Genomic DNA, 15,678 nt, shown 5'->3' with positions numbered 1-15,678 from the left:
CACAAAACGTCAAACATCATGAATCAAACAATGTTGCTGTGAAGCTGTGATAGACGATAGTAAATAAAAAAGAATGTGAAGAAAAACAAGAAGGATTATGTGAAAAATGTCTTCAACATTGAATATAGACGATTTGAGTGCAATAGATCTGTCTCTAATATGTCGCGGATGTTTAGCCACGTCCGGAGAGATGAAAAACATGGTCGAATGGGGCTTATTAGACGAATTTTATAAGCTCACAAATGTCCAGGTAGACATTCAAAGAATTCGTTTGTTCTTTCAGTTATAAAAAACCAGACAAGTGCAAGTCGGGCCTCGCTCTTTTAGGGTTCCTTACATAATTTTGGGTGTATGAAATATTTTATTTCCGTGCTTTAAGTACTTATAAATCGCAACAAACCGTGACAGACAAACCTAAAAAATGTTTGTTTATAATTCATAAATTACTTTATGAATCCAGGTTTTCAATATTTGTATTTTTTTTTTAATTTATAGACTAGCTTAAGATGGAGCGCGCTTTCCTAGAAGATGCCTATACACTCTTCACGATTGACCGACGATATAAAGAAGCTGGCGGGAAGTGCCTGGATGAGGAAGGCTGAGGCGGGTGTGGTGGTGCTGTTTAGGGAAGGCCTATGTCCAACAGTGGACGTCCACAGGCTGATCATGATGATGATGATGAATAATTTAGTGGTGTGTGTTCTGGATCAAATTCCAGACCAAAAAGGAGACGTGTCTAGACGTGGCTATGAACTAGGACTATTTTATTTGTATAACATAAATATGTAATACTAGATGACGACTGCGACTGTGTGGATTTAGGTTTTTAACAATCCTTTATCTATACCCATGCAAAATATCACGTCGATCCATTGCACCGTTGCGACGTGATTGAAGGACAAACCAACAAACACACTTTCGCATTTATAACATGGGTAGTGATTTTAAATAATTTATTACCTAATACCTACTAGCTGATGCCCGCGACTTTGTACGCGTGGATTTAGGTTTTTAAAAATCCTGTGGGAACTCTTAAATTTTCCGGGATAAAAAGTAGCCTATGTCCTTCCCCGGGTTGCAAGCTACCTCTGTACCAAATTTCGCCAAAATCGGTTGAACTGTTGAGTGAAAAGCTAGCAGACAGACAGACACACTTTCGCATTTATAATATTAGTATGGATTTTAAATAATCTATTTGATTTTGTGTTCCAGGTCAACACGTCAGACAACCCGTCTCTGCTGCTCTGTGTGAGGTGCGAGGACGTCATACACAAGTGCAGGAGCTTCAAGGCCACCTGTCAGCAGGCTGATGAGTTGTTGAGGGGGGCTTTGGAGGTATGCCACTAAAACTTTCATTTTTAGGGTTCCGTACCTCAAAAGGAAAAACGGAACCCTGTCTGTCAAGAAACCTACAGGGTGCTTCCCGTTGTCCTAGAATCATTAAATTTGGCAGGTAGGTAGATCTTATAGTTGACATTTGGGGAATAATCTGAAAACTGTGAATTTGTGGTTACATCACACAAAAAAAATTAAATTGTGGTCATAAACTAATAATTAGTATTTTCAATTTTCTAAGTAAGATAACTATATCAAGTGGGGTATCATATGAAAGGTCTTCACCTGTGCATTCTAAAACAGATTTTTATTTATTTTTATGTATCATAGTTTTTGAATTATCCTGCAAAATGTCTAAAAAATACGACTGTAGTACGGAACCCTCATTGCGCGAGCCTGACTTGCACTTGGCCGGTTTTTTTTTAATACTCATTCTTAGAGGAGACCCATGCTCAGTAGTGAGCCGGTTGATGAGGATGATGATGGTAGTGACTGTGACCAAAATTGTTTGTTTCAGAAAAAGCAATCCAGCGAAGCATTGGATTGGTCCAATGCTTCTAAACCTGGACTTTCATCAGACCCACAAGAAAACTTAATACATACAGAGTTAACCGAAAATCAACTTATAATAAAAATAGTTGCACCTCATATGGACTCGAAAATAAGTCTGCCTTGTCTATTCTGTAACTCCAACTTCCTAAAACGAACCGATCTGTTGCACCACTTAGTTAAACTACATAAAGTAGTCGAAAATTTTAATGTAGACCTAAAATATTACTGCCATATGAAAAACTGCTCGTACCATATAAGTTCAGGCCAAGAAAAACATTTTTCAGGCAGAAAATATCTAAATCAACACATTTTCAAAGTACACCGAGATAAAATTATTTGTGACGCGTGCCATTTGGGCTTTTTTAATAATTTAGATTTTAACAGGCATTTGAAAACCTGTAATTGCACATTCATGTGTCAGGAATGTGATAAACCTTTTAAGACTTATGAAAGTTTCTTAGTGCATCTGTTAAGAAAGCACCCCGAGTTGCATAAGCAATATATGATTCAGAGGAAAGCTGAAAAAAGGAGCTCAGACATTCAATTTGATGCAAAAAAGATTAAAATTAATGATATAGTTTCTCTTAAAGCTGATAAAGATTTAGAAAAAGGTGAAAAATCTAATTTAGAAAGTAAGGTTAATACAAAGAAGGTTAAGACAGAGAAAAATAAGACAGATTCTGATAAATCGGAGTTTTTCTGCGACAGTCCGAGGCGTTCTTTTGCTACTCAAACGTTAGATATCGAAAAACATATCAAAAACGATGTAACTCTGCCATCTTGGCAGGCTGAGAAATCGGATGACACGAAAAAAGATGAGATGTCAACTCAAACTGTATTTGAAGACTTGTTATCATTAAAATCTAATATTAGTGAGGATGACGCCATGTTTTCTGACTCAGTGTCTCTATCAGATATACAGACTCAAACTCTACCATTAGAGTTTGGTTTGAGTCGATCTAATAAAGAAACTATCACATCTCAGACTCAATCACCAGACTTGAGCATCAAAGAGACTCAAACATGTTTTTGTCTCTACGACTCTCCGAAGCCTAATTTTAGATGTGCAGAAAGCGTTTCATCAAGCCCTAGTACATTTAATATGCTGACATCAACTGAGACTCAAACTTTGGACTTTAGGGGCAGTTTTTATAATGATTTCTTGAGTTTTTCGTCAGCGGAGACTCAAACTTGTTTTGATGATGATGGTGATAAAGATTTATGATATTGGTTTTAGTTGTTATTGTTTTGCAATTCTGAGATGTCTGTCATTTTCAGATATGGTTTTTTATTTATTTATTTTTGTAGTTATAACACAAAATCCTTAGTAATACATTCTACCACTCCGCAAAAACGTTTGAATAAATAGCGATGATGATGCAATGTTTTAGGCTCAAAAGGGCTAGAACCCAGAGCCGTAAAACCAGTAAAAAAAGCAATGTTTTCTGACTCAGTGTCTCTATCAGATATGCAGACTCAAACTCTACCATTAGAGTTCGGTTTGAGTAAAACGTAGTCATTATATTCTCTTTGGGTTTGAGTCGATCTAATAAAGAAACTATCACGTCTCAAACTCAATCACCAGACTTGTTTGAAAGAGACTCAAACATGTTTTTGTCTCTACGACTCTCCGAAGCCTAATTTTAGATGTGCAGAAAGCGTTTCATCAAGCCCTAGTACATTTAATATGCTGACATCAACTGAGACTCAAACTTTGGACTTTAGGGGCGGTTTTTATAATGATTTTTTGAGTTTTTCGTCAGCGGAGACTCAAACTTGTTTTGATGATGTTGGTGAAAAGGAATTATGATATTGGTTTTGATTGTTATAGTTTTGCAATATGTATTTTTGTGATAAAAGTCGTCAAGCGCAAATCTTTCTCGCAGTCTTCTTTATAAAGCTGACTGACTGACTATCAACGCACAACTCAAACTACTGGACGGATCGGGCTGAAATTTGGCATGCAGATAGCTATCATGACGTAGGCATCCGCTAAGAAAGGATTTTTGAAAATTCATCCCCTACTGGGGTGAAATAGGGTTTTAAATTTATGTAGTCCACGCGGACATAAGCTAGTCCGAAATAAAACGGATGCACAAATTCTGAAGGTGATCTAGTTTATCGAGCAGCTCCTCGGTTGCTTTTTTGGTAAAACTATGTAGTTATGTACCTGGGTGGTTTTTTAATTAAATCAATTGTAAAAAAAATATCTCGTTTTCTTTCCTTAGTTTTAAGAACATTTTATAATTATATTGTTTGTATATCAAGTGGGGTATCATATGAAAGGGCGTCACCTGTGCATTCTAAAACAGATTTATATTTATTTTTATGCATCTTAGTTTTTAAATTATCGTGCAAAATGTCGAAAAAATACGTCTGTAGTACGGAACCCTCGTTGCGTGAGCCTGACTCGCACTTGGCCGGTTTTTAGGGTTCCGTACCTCAAAAGGAAAAACGGAACCCTTATAGAATCACTTTGTTGTCTGTCTGTCTGTCCGTCTGTCTGTCAAGAAACCTACAGAGTACTTCCCGTTGACCTAGAATCATGAAATTTGGCAGGTAGGTAGATCTTATAGCTGACATTTGGGGAAAAATCTGAAAACCGTGAATTGAGGGTTAGATCACACAAAAAAAATTAAATTGTGGTCATGAACTAATAATTAGTATTTTCAATTTTCTAAGTAAGATAACTATATCAAGTGGGGTATCATATGAAAGGTCTTCACCTGTGCATTCTAAAACAGATTTTTAATTATTTTTATGTATCATAGTTTTTGAATTATCCTGCAAAATGTCGAAAAAACACGACTGTAGTACGGAACCCTCGTTGCGCGAGCCTGACTCGCACTTGGCCGGTTTTTTTCTTCTATAAAGCACCATTATACAATAGCAGCTTTATTCCTACTACCAACTAACCTAGTCAGCCTATAGGCTAGTAAGTAATGTTATTCTAGCTTAAGCTAGACTTCTATAGGTATTTGAACAATACTGAACCAATTTTGATAAATTCGAGAGTGAATTGCAATTAGGGTAATTCCCGGGAGCACGGACCTGAATTCGAAAAGAGCGTTTCCTAGAATCTTTGTTTGCTTGTGGGTGAGTGACCTGACACATATAATGGAAGAGAAAATAGATAGGTACTTCGTAGAATTATGTAGATTTGCAATCTGGAATCTAGCAGCAGCAAGCAGATTAAGAATTATTAGAAAAGGATAGCTTATTGCCTTTTCCATGAGACAGACTGAGATAGATTTTTATTTTTCTACATGCAAATTAGTCTGTATCTCTCACGTCTCTCTAGGTATAGATAAGTAGAGCTAATCCTCCTTACTCCTTAAGATTCCTTTGTATTCAAATCTTCTGTTATTCAAATGGTATTCAAATTTCAAACGAAGAACATTCTTTTTTTTAATGGAAATTTGCTGGCTTTGGGTGGAAGGATGTTAAAAAAATAAAATAAAGGATAGTACACACATGTAGTAAGTATAGAACTTTGTGCGAACGTTTCCTATTATTGATTTTGTATGAAGCGCAAGCGCGAGTTACCTTCCGTCATTAGTGAGTTTGACGTGCCCTCACCCGATCGTACGGAAACGCGAAAAAAGATATCATAATATTCTGCTAGAGATAACAGAAGATGTTCTGTCCTTCACCATAAAATAGTCGCCCTTTTGATACGTAAAATAGTTGTTTTCGATTGAAAAGTGTAAGAAAAGACGTTACAACGGCTCCCCAAAGGATATATCCCGTGAAACCAATGCATTTAGCGGCGGATGCCGTTCGCCAAAGGAGGATTATCTTGAGACTTGAGTCCACGGAATCTGAAGACCATTTTAGTCGGTGTATCTGTATCTCCCTTCCAGCCCCACCAGACATCGATATACCATGTCGTTGCCTAGAGAGTTTATTTTTAACCAGGTAAGTTTAGTATAAATTTAAAAAAAACATTAATTTTAAAAAATCTACTTAATACATATTTTATAATAATTAAAAATGCAGGAAGTGTAAACTATCCTTATGCGATTTCACACAAAAAACACGATTTAAAATGTTCACATATTTTTAAATTAAGAACGTTTTACGCACGGTGACGCAATTTCTAAACAGGCAGAATGATTCATGATCTAAGCATTATTTTAGGCTATTAAAAAAAAACAAAATTAGCGATGGTGTTGTTATAAACATTAAACTATACCTTTTAAAGGACGTAATTTCTAATAACTGTTAACTGTCCTTTCAGGTCTTAATTACAATATTAATTATATTTATTCATAATAAAAACGTTTGTAATATTTTATGTAGGTATGTATCTAGCTTTCCACATTTCTTTGAGATTTAAAATAAGTTCTTTGACCTATAGCAAATTCGCTGAAACTGAATGAAACCTGACCTATGTCAAATAAGCCGTTTTTAAGTTCTAAAGGCTTTGATAATGCAAACGTTCTATTTCTCATTTTATTAACTTATAGTTTTTATTTTTGAATAGGTTTAAAAAAAACATGCGTATTTTTTAGTAGTTGCCTTCGGGACAGGCAAAAATCGCAGATCATACAGCCTGATAAGTCGAAGATGATTTTTCTTGTGTAGTGCGTATTTCTTAATTACGTTTTCTAAAAAGAAAGAAAGAAAAAGCCATTTATTTTATTTTGGAACCACAGTTATTGTAGAAATAGGTAGATACAGATAAGTAATTTAAAATAATTGTGTGTGTTGTAGTCCCGCAAATTGCTATTGCGCTGTAACCATATCTCGTTAACATCGTAATGACGTCATTTTGACGTCAGCTGAAATAAAAATATAACATCGGCTCGAAACTTCAGTCTAGTGTTGACGTCACTAAAATGGCGGCCACGCGCATTAGCAATGTGCGGGACTTATGCCAAAATGCATTTTGCTGAATGCAGCAAACCACACATTTTTACAGAAATCTGAAAAACTACAGACACAAATATTAGTTCCTAGAACGAATCTACAAAATTTCATGGAGTTTGATTGGTTAATATCAGAAATCAGAAAAAACTACGTTTGTAAGTAAAGTCTGTTCGCTGACTTAGTGTCGCTACACTCGCAGGCACACTTAATATTTTGCTTTTATTATGTTATTTTTCACTGCGTTTGATAAATAAATGTTTACTATTCTAAGAATAAAATAGAATACTATATTATTCTTATGGTTATTGTAATAAAACACCAATATAGATAATAAACACAAGTTAGGTAGCGACTAGCGACACTATGTTAGTGAACAGACTTTAGAGCACAGCTGTAGAGCGCACTAGGGAAATCTCTATAAATGCTACGCAGCTACGAATGCTACGATCGTAGCGTAGATGAGCTACGGTGGTAGCTACGTAGGTCTACAAGAAATCCGTCCCACTGCTACCCGAGTTTATTTGAAGCATTCATAATTAATCCATCGCCGGCCCAGTACTTATGCACAGGTTTCCTCTTAGAATGAGACAGGTTTTAGGTCATAGTCCACCACGCTAGTCAAGCGCGGATAAAGGATAGTTTAATAAAACTACTATACCCCTTCCAAGTTAGCCCGTTTCCATCTTAAAAACTGCATCATCATTTACCACCCAGTGAGATTTCAGTCAAGGGCTTACTTGTAATGGATTTAAAAAAAATTAAGCCAAATTTTTGAGGCAAATTTTGCTCATGGTAAATTAAAACTACCTGACTATTCATAAGTACTTGTAAAAAGTTTACATGAATAAAAAACATTCTATTCTATTCTATTCATGTCCAGTCACTATAGTACGCGACAAGTCGAGATGGCAATCAGGGTATGAGGCGGAGGGATACCCCGCACACCTGTACGTCACCCGCGTCATCCCGCACAGGGTTAGCGCGTGGGTAGTACGGGTGTGCGGATCGTCCCCACCCCGATTGCCATCTTGCCCTGTCGCGTACTATACTTTTATTATAAGTGTGGATAGATATAGCAGCATAGAGATAGTTACTTAAAACTAAGCAAGGGATGAGCTTAAAACTGTCGCAAATTATAAAGGTCTGGGCAGATATAACGCGCAGCGGAAACTAATTGTCAACGCGGCATTATGATGCCTCAATTGATTCAGAGCCTCAATAGCTCAACGGGTAAAAGAGTGGACTGAAAACCGAAAGGTTGACGGTTCAAACCCCGCCCGTTGCACTATTGTCGAGGAATGGGGAATATTAGTCATTTAACATGGCTAATGTTCTTTTTTTTTTTTCAAAGTCAAAGTCAAATGATTTATTCAAAATAGGTAATTAATAACGCTTTTTGATAGTCAGATGTTGGATTTCTAAGATATAGTGGTGATAATTACGCAAACTTAACACTAAAGCTACGAAAGCTTTTTAAAAAACCCCTCATCGCTGGCTCACTGCAGAGCACGGGTCTCCTCTCAGAGCGAGAAGGGTTTTGCCCGTAGTCTTGCGCTGGCCAAGTGCGGATTCTTCTACAGATCTCCTCATTTTTGATTTGATCACGTAGAGAAATTCCGAGCCTAGCTCTCTGACAGGCTGAGGCTGAGATCTATAGAGCGCACTTTGACTTTGCTCAGACTTAAGATTGAATTAAAACGAGACAGATTTATGTGAAAAATATAGCTCTGACTCGTTTTAACTCCGTCTTAAGTTTAAGCAAAGTCAGAGTGCCCTCTATAGATCTCACCGTGACTCTCTCCCGCTGAGTGACACTAAGAGCGGGGGCACACGATGCGTTGCGGTGGCGAAGCGGCGCTGGAGCGGTGTCGCTGCATCGTCTTACATAGAAATATCTGTGGCATGTCACACAATGTGCTCCGGCGCCGCACCGGACTTGCAACCACCGAGACGAGGTGGGGAGGTTTGATCAGTTGTTTTTATGACGTTTTTATTTATGATTGTATTAATAGACTGTCCAGCGCTGCTACGGCGCCACTGCGACATAACAACGTTGCGACGCCGCACCGCTCGTGTGCCCGCTGATACGGTGAAATCTTTACCGTGCGACGCCGCAACGCATCGTGTGCCCCAAGTCTGAGCTTTTAATGATATTACCTTGTACGTACTAAAGTTTACAGCCACGGTTTAGGCTGTGTGTGAATAGATCTGTTAGTTAGTAAGGACAAACCTTTTTTGCATTAATCAGTTTTTGCGGTCGCGCGTCATGTTTGTCTAGGCCTTAAACCGTAGGTCAATGTAATCGTGACCTAGATGCGAAAGCAATTTTAGGTCACATAGCAATGCAGTATCTAGTTTTTTTTTTTTTTTTATTCAGATACAAGTTAGCCCTTGACTGCAATCTCACCTGGTGGTAAGTGATGATGTAGTCTAAGATGATAGCGGGCTAACCTGAAAGGGGTATGGCAGTTTTTAATAAACCCATGCCTCTTTGGTTTCTACACAGCATCGTACCGGAACGCTAAATCGCTTGGCGGCACGGCTTTGCCGGTAGGGTGGTAACCAACCACGGCCGAAGCCTCCCACCAGACCAGACCAGAAATTAAGAAATTATAAAATTCCAAACCCCTGCCAGGAATCGAACCCGGGACCTCCCACTATTAAGACCACAGCGCTCACCACTGCGCCAGGGAGGTCGTCAGGTAAGGTATTAAGGCATTTTATCTACAAAAAATATTGCATTTTACTTAAACTAGCTAGCTCTTGCCTTCGGTTTCATTCGCTTTTTCGGGTGAGGTGCCTCGGGTTTTACAAATCAAGCCAAATCAAATGGTTTATTCAAAATAGGTAATAAATTACACTTTTAACCGACTTTAAAAAAAGGAGGAGGTTATCAATTCGACTGTATGTTTTTTTTTTTTTTTTGAAAGTTAGTTGTTGCATTTGTAAGATGACTAGCTCTAGCGCGACTACGTCCGCGTGGACTACACAAATTTCAAACACCTATTTCACCCCCTTAGGGGTTCAATTTTCAAAAATCCTTTCTTAGCGGATGCCTACGTCATAATAGTTATCTGCATGCCAAATTTCAGCCCGATCGGTCCAGTACTTTGAGCTGTCCGTTGATAGATCAGTCAGTCAGTCACCTTTTCCTTTTATATATTTAGATACAGATGAAAGTAAAATAAAAATAAAAAGTGGTCACAGTCTAGTGGTTAAAAGGTCGGCTTCCTATCCAGGGACGCCGACCTTTTAACCACTAGACTATACATGTAAAAAACATCGTGAGGAAACCTGCATGCCTGAGAGTTCTCAAAGGTGTGTCAAGTCTGCCAATCCGCACTTGGCCAGCGTGACCTAACCCCCTTCTCGGTCTGAGATGAGGCCTGTTCTCAGTAGTGCGCCGGCGATGAGTTGATAATGAAGATAATATCAATTGTTTCGAACAAATTCGGATCGCATTGATAGTATAGGATCCCGCTATAGAACGACCTTCACCGAGCTGGTTAATGGATGAAACGTATTTTATATTCAATTTAATATGTCAATAAATATATTGCATATGGGTTGCCTAAAAAATTTCAGTCCAGGATGATAAATTAATAATATTTTTTTTTTTTTTGTTTATCATTTCACAAATTCCATACCAATCGAAAGTATGAAGCCCATAGAATATGCAAACGTTAGGTTAATGAAATAATGTTTATTTTCATTTAACTTTTATTCGTTAACGCGGTGCAAGTTACTAGTATCGATTTACCTGTTTATACCTGCCTACCCGGGGAAAAAATAACGTTTGCATATTCTATGGGCTTTTTACTTTCGATTGGTATGGAATTTGTCAATTAAACAAACCGATGATATGATTTAAAAAAAAAAAATTAAATTATTATTTACTCATATACTGGACTGAAATTTTTTAGGCAACCCATATGCAATATATTTATTGACATATTAAATTAAATATAAAATACGTTTCATCCATTAACCAGCTCGGTGAAGGTCGTTCTATAGCGGGATCTTAGACCATGAGGCTTGAGTTGCATTTCTTGTAGACCCGCGTAGCTCATCTACGTTTACGTTTTAGATTATTATGGTTAGAAAGTTAAAATTTTCACAGATTTTTTTTATTGTCGCTATAACAACAGACAAGTAATTAAAATTTCAAAATGGCCGCCAAAAAAATTAAACTGTTACAGTAGCCGGCAAAAAATATTATACATCGACCTTTCGAATGAAATTTCGGCTTGTAGAGTGTTATTGTCTCTGTCACTCATACCTATGTGACGTTTTGTCGGTCTCAACGGTGGATACAACGCTCTACGAAAAAGCTATCTATTTCTGTCGTTTTACAATATTTTCTGCCTCGTAACTACTGTAGTTAAGTATTTCTTATAAGATAAACTTTAATGTATTAGTGTAAGTATCTGTAAGTTAACCTAATAAAAAAAATAAAAAAATTAAAAAAATAGTACGGTGTACGGAACCCTTCGTGTGCTAGTCCAACTCACACTTGACCGGTTTTTAGGGTTCCGTACCTCAAAAGGAAAAACGGAACCCTTATAGGATCACTTTGTTGTCTGTCTGTCTGTCAAGAAACCTACAGGGTACTTCCCGTTGACCTAGAATCATGAAATTTGGCAGGTAGGTACATCTTATAGCTGACATTTGGGGAAAAATCTGAAAACCGTGAATTTAGGGTTAGATCACACAAAAAAAAATTGAGGTCATGAACTAATATTAGTATTTTCAACTTTCGAAGTGAGTGACTATATCAAGTGGGGTATCATATGAAAGATCTTCACCTGTACATTCTAAAACAGATTTTTATTTATTTTTATGCATCATAGTTTTTGAATTATCGTGCAAAATGTCGAAAAAATCCGACTGTAGTACGGAACCCTCATTGCGCGAGCCTGACTCGCACTTGGCCGGTTTTTTTCTGACTGTGACGTGTAAATAGCAATCGTCAAATTTGATTTCTGGCAAAGACTTTTCAATAAATACTCATGGTTTCAATCAGTGATGAATTCATTTGACGATGCAAAATTTTTTACAAAAAAAAATAAAAACCGACTTCGATACACAAACACTAAAAATTGAAAAATAATTTAATTTATTACCGAATATCATTGATGTTGGAATCCCCCTCTTTTATTATTCTAGGTCGAATATATTATGTATACAAGAGTTGATATAGTTCCATAATAATATTTTTTGGTGCCGGTGCCAATTAGCTTCAGCTGCGTGACTTCGAATTTTTATGGGACTCCACAATGGCACCTCATTGGCACCGACCCCAAAAAATATTATTATGGAACTATATCAACTCTTGTATACATAATATATTCGGTAATAAATTAAATTATTTTTCAATTTTTAGTGTTTGTGTATCGAAGTCGGTTTTTATTTATTTTGTAAAAAAAAATTATTTCACAATTTTTAGTGGCTCCATGGTATTAAAATATGCTATGCCTGGTTAAAAATCTACTGTTTACTAAGCTATTACACTGATCGCGAGCAATTTACTCTTATCCGTTGAGGAGTTCCATTATCTATCTTCGAAGATATTCATCAGATCTTCACCAAATTTAAATGGGACCAACTTTGAAGTATACCCTTTCAAACAAAAAATAATTTTCAAAATCGGTCCAGGCGTCTTTGAGTAATCGGGGAACATACATAAAAAAAAAAAAAAGATTCCGACGAATTGAGAACCTCCTCCTTTTTTTGAAGTCGGTTAAAAGCATGACTAGAATATTTGAACACGAAGAGAATACTTACTCGTAGTATCGATCACACTAGGTCGTTGCTCTGACTAGACTCGGAATCAATACCTAGTTACGATTGTGTAAGACACTGCACGGCATCCAAGTAAGTATCATCATTTTTTTTTTTTTAATCTGATACAAGTTATCCCTTGACTGCAATCTCACCTGATGGTAAGTGATGATGCAGTCTAAGATGATAGCGGGCTAACCTGGAAGGGGTATGGCAGTTTTTATTAAACCCATACCCCTTTGGTTTCTACACGGCATCGTACCGGAACGCTTAATCGCTTGGCGGCACGGCTTTGCGGGTAGGGTGGTAACTAGCCACGGCCGAAGCCTCCCACCAGACCAGACCAGAAATATAGAACTTATAAAATTCCAAACCCCTGCCAGGAATCGAACCCGGGACCTCCCACTAATAAGACCACAGCGCTCACCACTGCGCCAGGGAGGTCGTCAAAAACATCATCATCATGATCAACTCATCACCGGCTCACTACAGAGCGCGGGTCTCCTCTCAGAGTGAGAAGGGTTTTTGGCAATAGTCTACTAGTGTGGATTGGTAGACTTCACACACCTTTGAGAACATTTTGGAGAACTCTCAGGCATGCAGGTTTCCTCACGATGTTTTCCTTTACCGTTAAAGCAAATGATATTTAATTAATTAAAACGCACATAACTCCGAAAAGTTAGAGGTGCGTGCCCGGGATCGAACCCCCGACCTCCGATTAGAAGGCGGACGTCCTAACCACTAGGCTATTACAGTTTAAGTGTATATCCGTGTAAATATAAATTATATAGAAGAAAGAGCCAACAATGCTCAGAATTTTTATACATTCAGACGACACACGTCATCATCATGATCAAACTATCGCTGGCTCACTACCGAGCACGGGTCTCCTCTTAGCATGAGAAGGGTTTGGCCGTAGTCCATCCAGTACGCTGGCCAAGTGCGAATTGGCAGATATTTAATTTAATTTAATTTTTTTATTTTTATTTTGTAGAGACAAACAGTTACAATTAGTTAACTAGATAGTATAGGTATATATAAAAACATACATACATATTGTGTCATATTCAACCATAGTGCAATGGTTGTATAAAGATTGAATATGACTCATGTCATCTGAATAGTCACTTAGAGACCCCATTTTAACACGACAGACAGACAGACAGACCGACAATAAAGTGATCCTATAAGGAGTCCTTTTTCCCTTTTAAGGTACGGAACCTTAAAAACACTGAATGCGTTACCTTATTTCATAATTTTAAATTTTTACTTTTGGTTGCAGTCCCGCAAATTGCTATTGCGCGTGACCGCCATTTTAGTGACGTCAGCACTAGACTGAAGTTTCGAGCTGACGGTATATTTTTATTTCTGCTGACGTCAAAATGACGTCATTTCGATGTTAATGAGACATGGTTCCAGTGCAACAGCAATTTACGGGACTTATACCTACTAACTACATACGGCGGGGGGACGACAGCTTAGAAAAGCTCATAGTGACGGGCAACACTGAGGGCAAAAGACCGAGAGGCCGCTCATCAACTAGGTGGTCCGACCAGCTAAAGGAGTCCAGCAGGTGTGGATTTCATCACATTGTAAAAATGGCCACCGACAGAAGCCGATGGAAACAGATAAGCCATTCGAGGGCAGTTTGCCAGGACCACGATCTTCAGCAATGAAGGAACGACCGGAGAGAGAGAGAGATACCTACTAAATATTTTTCTAGAGCAGCAAAGCCTATTATTATGCTTATTAATGATTTTTTTAAAGGGGTTAGGTTAACTACAATAAATAGCCATGAAATAATTGACCTTCCGTTTATGGAAAATAGATACGAGTAGCAGACAGCAAGCCGAGTTTAAAGTAATCGATACGATGACATTGGACCATTGAATCGATATTGTGTTTCACCATTAGCCATTACATTACCTTACAAAGTATGTCATTTCTAGGGATCCGTAGTCCGTACCCGAAAGGGCCCTATTACTAAGCCTGCGCTGTCCATCCGTCTGTCTGTCAGCGGGTTGTACCTCATAAACCGTAATAGGGGTAGAGATTATATTTCTTTAATAATGGCCGCAGGCGAATTTAAAAAGTACAGTCATATCTTGTACGATTGTACGGAAACATTCATAACTCTATTCACAGTGTAAAATAGTAGATTTGCCCGACACTATTAATTTGGTAAATGAAAATCTTTTACAAATTTCGAAATGGAGTAACTCATTTGGCCTAACAGTGAATCCAACGAAGACTCAGGTCATTATTATCGAGAGTCCAAAATTAATGTCTCGGATAACATTAGCACAGCTGCCGCCTATAATGTTCGATGGGGTTCATATTCCATACAGCAGCAAAGTGAAAAATCTAGGCATTACTTTTGACCAATCTCTAACTTGGATACCACAAATGAGTGAGCTGAGCAGAAAGATGTTTGGTGCAGTCGGCTCCCTCCGAAGATTGTGTAATGTTCTTCCTATTCCTGCTAAGGTTGCGCTGGCTCAGTCTCTACTTCTACAAATCCTCGATTACGCTGATACTTGTTATCTTAATCTAACTGAGGACCAACTGAACAAACTTGAGCGGCTTCAAAATCTTTGTATAAGGTTCATATTTGGGCTGCGAAAGTATGACCATGTCTCCGAGTACCGCCGTAAGCTCGAGTGGCTCCCGATTCGTCTTCGCAGGAATACTCATATTCTTCATCTTCTTTACTGTATACCTACTGTTCAATCCCTCCATTCCTTTTTATCTTAAAGAACGCTTTGAGTACGTATGTGATACACACTCTTTTTCTCTTTGTTCTCAAAATAATCTACGTCTGAAAGTTCCTACACACTCCTCTTCTTATTATGCTAAATCATTTACTGTTACCGCTATACTGCTATGGAATTCTCTCCCCTTGGATATCATACAGTCTCAATCACTATCAATTTTCAAAACGAAATTGAAGGTCTTTTATTTAACCTCCATTTGATGTGTTTATTTATTTATTTTTTCTTTTTATTCCACTTATCTGTCGTCTATTCCTCTCTTATTTACTGTTGCAGCATACGTATATTATGTGTATTTACTTTATTTAATTAGTACACCCCTTCCGCTTTCTTTAATTTTTATAAAATCCTCTACCCTAAGGTTGTC

The 15,678-nt window shown here is 37.7% G+C and overlaps 3 protein-coding genes across 3 annotated transcripts in view; all 3 read left to right on the top strand.

Annotated features, from left to right (window-relative positions):
• RNF220 (ring finger protein 220) overlaps positions 1 to 15,678 on the top strand; it is a 130,472-nt gene that overhangs the window by 25,420 nt on the left and 89,374 nt on the right. The window lies entirely within an intron of this gene.
• On the top strand, positions 62 to 4,094 carry LOC117994976 (uncharacterized). Its single transcript, XM_069508253.1, has 3 exons — positions 62 to 250; positions 1,213 to 1,335; positions 1,853 to 4,094. Exons 1-3 carry the CDS (start codon positions 107 to 109, stop codon positions 3,110 to 3,112), a joined length of 1,527 nt encoding a protein of 508 aa, XP_069364354.1. The 5' UTR covers positions 62 to 106; the 3' UTR covers positions 3,113 to 4,094.
• The window catches only part of LOC117995199 (monocarboxylate transporter 12-like), a 35,371-nt gene continuing 25,148 nt past the window's right edge, over positions 5,456 to 15,678 (top strand). The window contains exon 1 of the mRNA XM_034983207.2: positions 5,456 to 5,805. Within this exon, the coding sequence (XP_034839098.1) occupies positions 5,773 to 5,805 (33 nt within the window). The 5' untranslated portion in view covers positions 5,456 to 5,772. The remainder of the gene's footprint in view (positions 5,806 to 15,678) is intronic.

This window comes from Maniola hyperantus, chromosome 28 (genome assembly GCF_902806685.2).
Source record: "Maniola hyperantus chromosome 28, iAphHyp1.2, whole genome shotgun sequence".
NCBI classification, from domain to species: Eukaryota; Metazoa; Arthropoda; class Insecta; order Lepidoptera; family Nymphalidae; genus Maniola; species Maniola hyperantus.
Note: the sequence above shows the minus strand (reverse complement) of the source record. Positions and strands in the feature narration are given on the sequence as shown.

What these genes read in the sequence shown, in the direction of transcription:
- LOC117994976 (XM_069508253.1), top strand. Translation starts at nt 107, where the DNA reads ATGTCTTCAACATTGAATATAGACGATTTGAGTGCAATAGATCTGTCT. An exon ending in ATAAGCTCACAAATGTCCAG is followed by an intron (nt 251 to 1,212) that starts GTAGACATTCAA and finishes TTTGTGTTCCAG; the next exon opens with GTCAACACGTCAGACAACCC. An exon ending in TGTTGAGGGGGGCTTTGGAG is followed by an intron (nt 1,336 to 1,852) that starts GTATGCCACTAA and finishes TGTTTGTTTCAG; the next exon opens with AAAAAGCAATCCAGCGAAGC.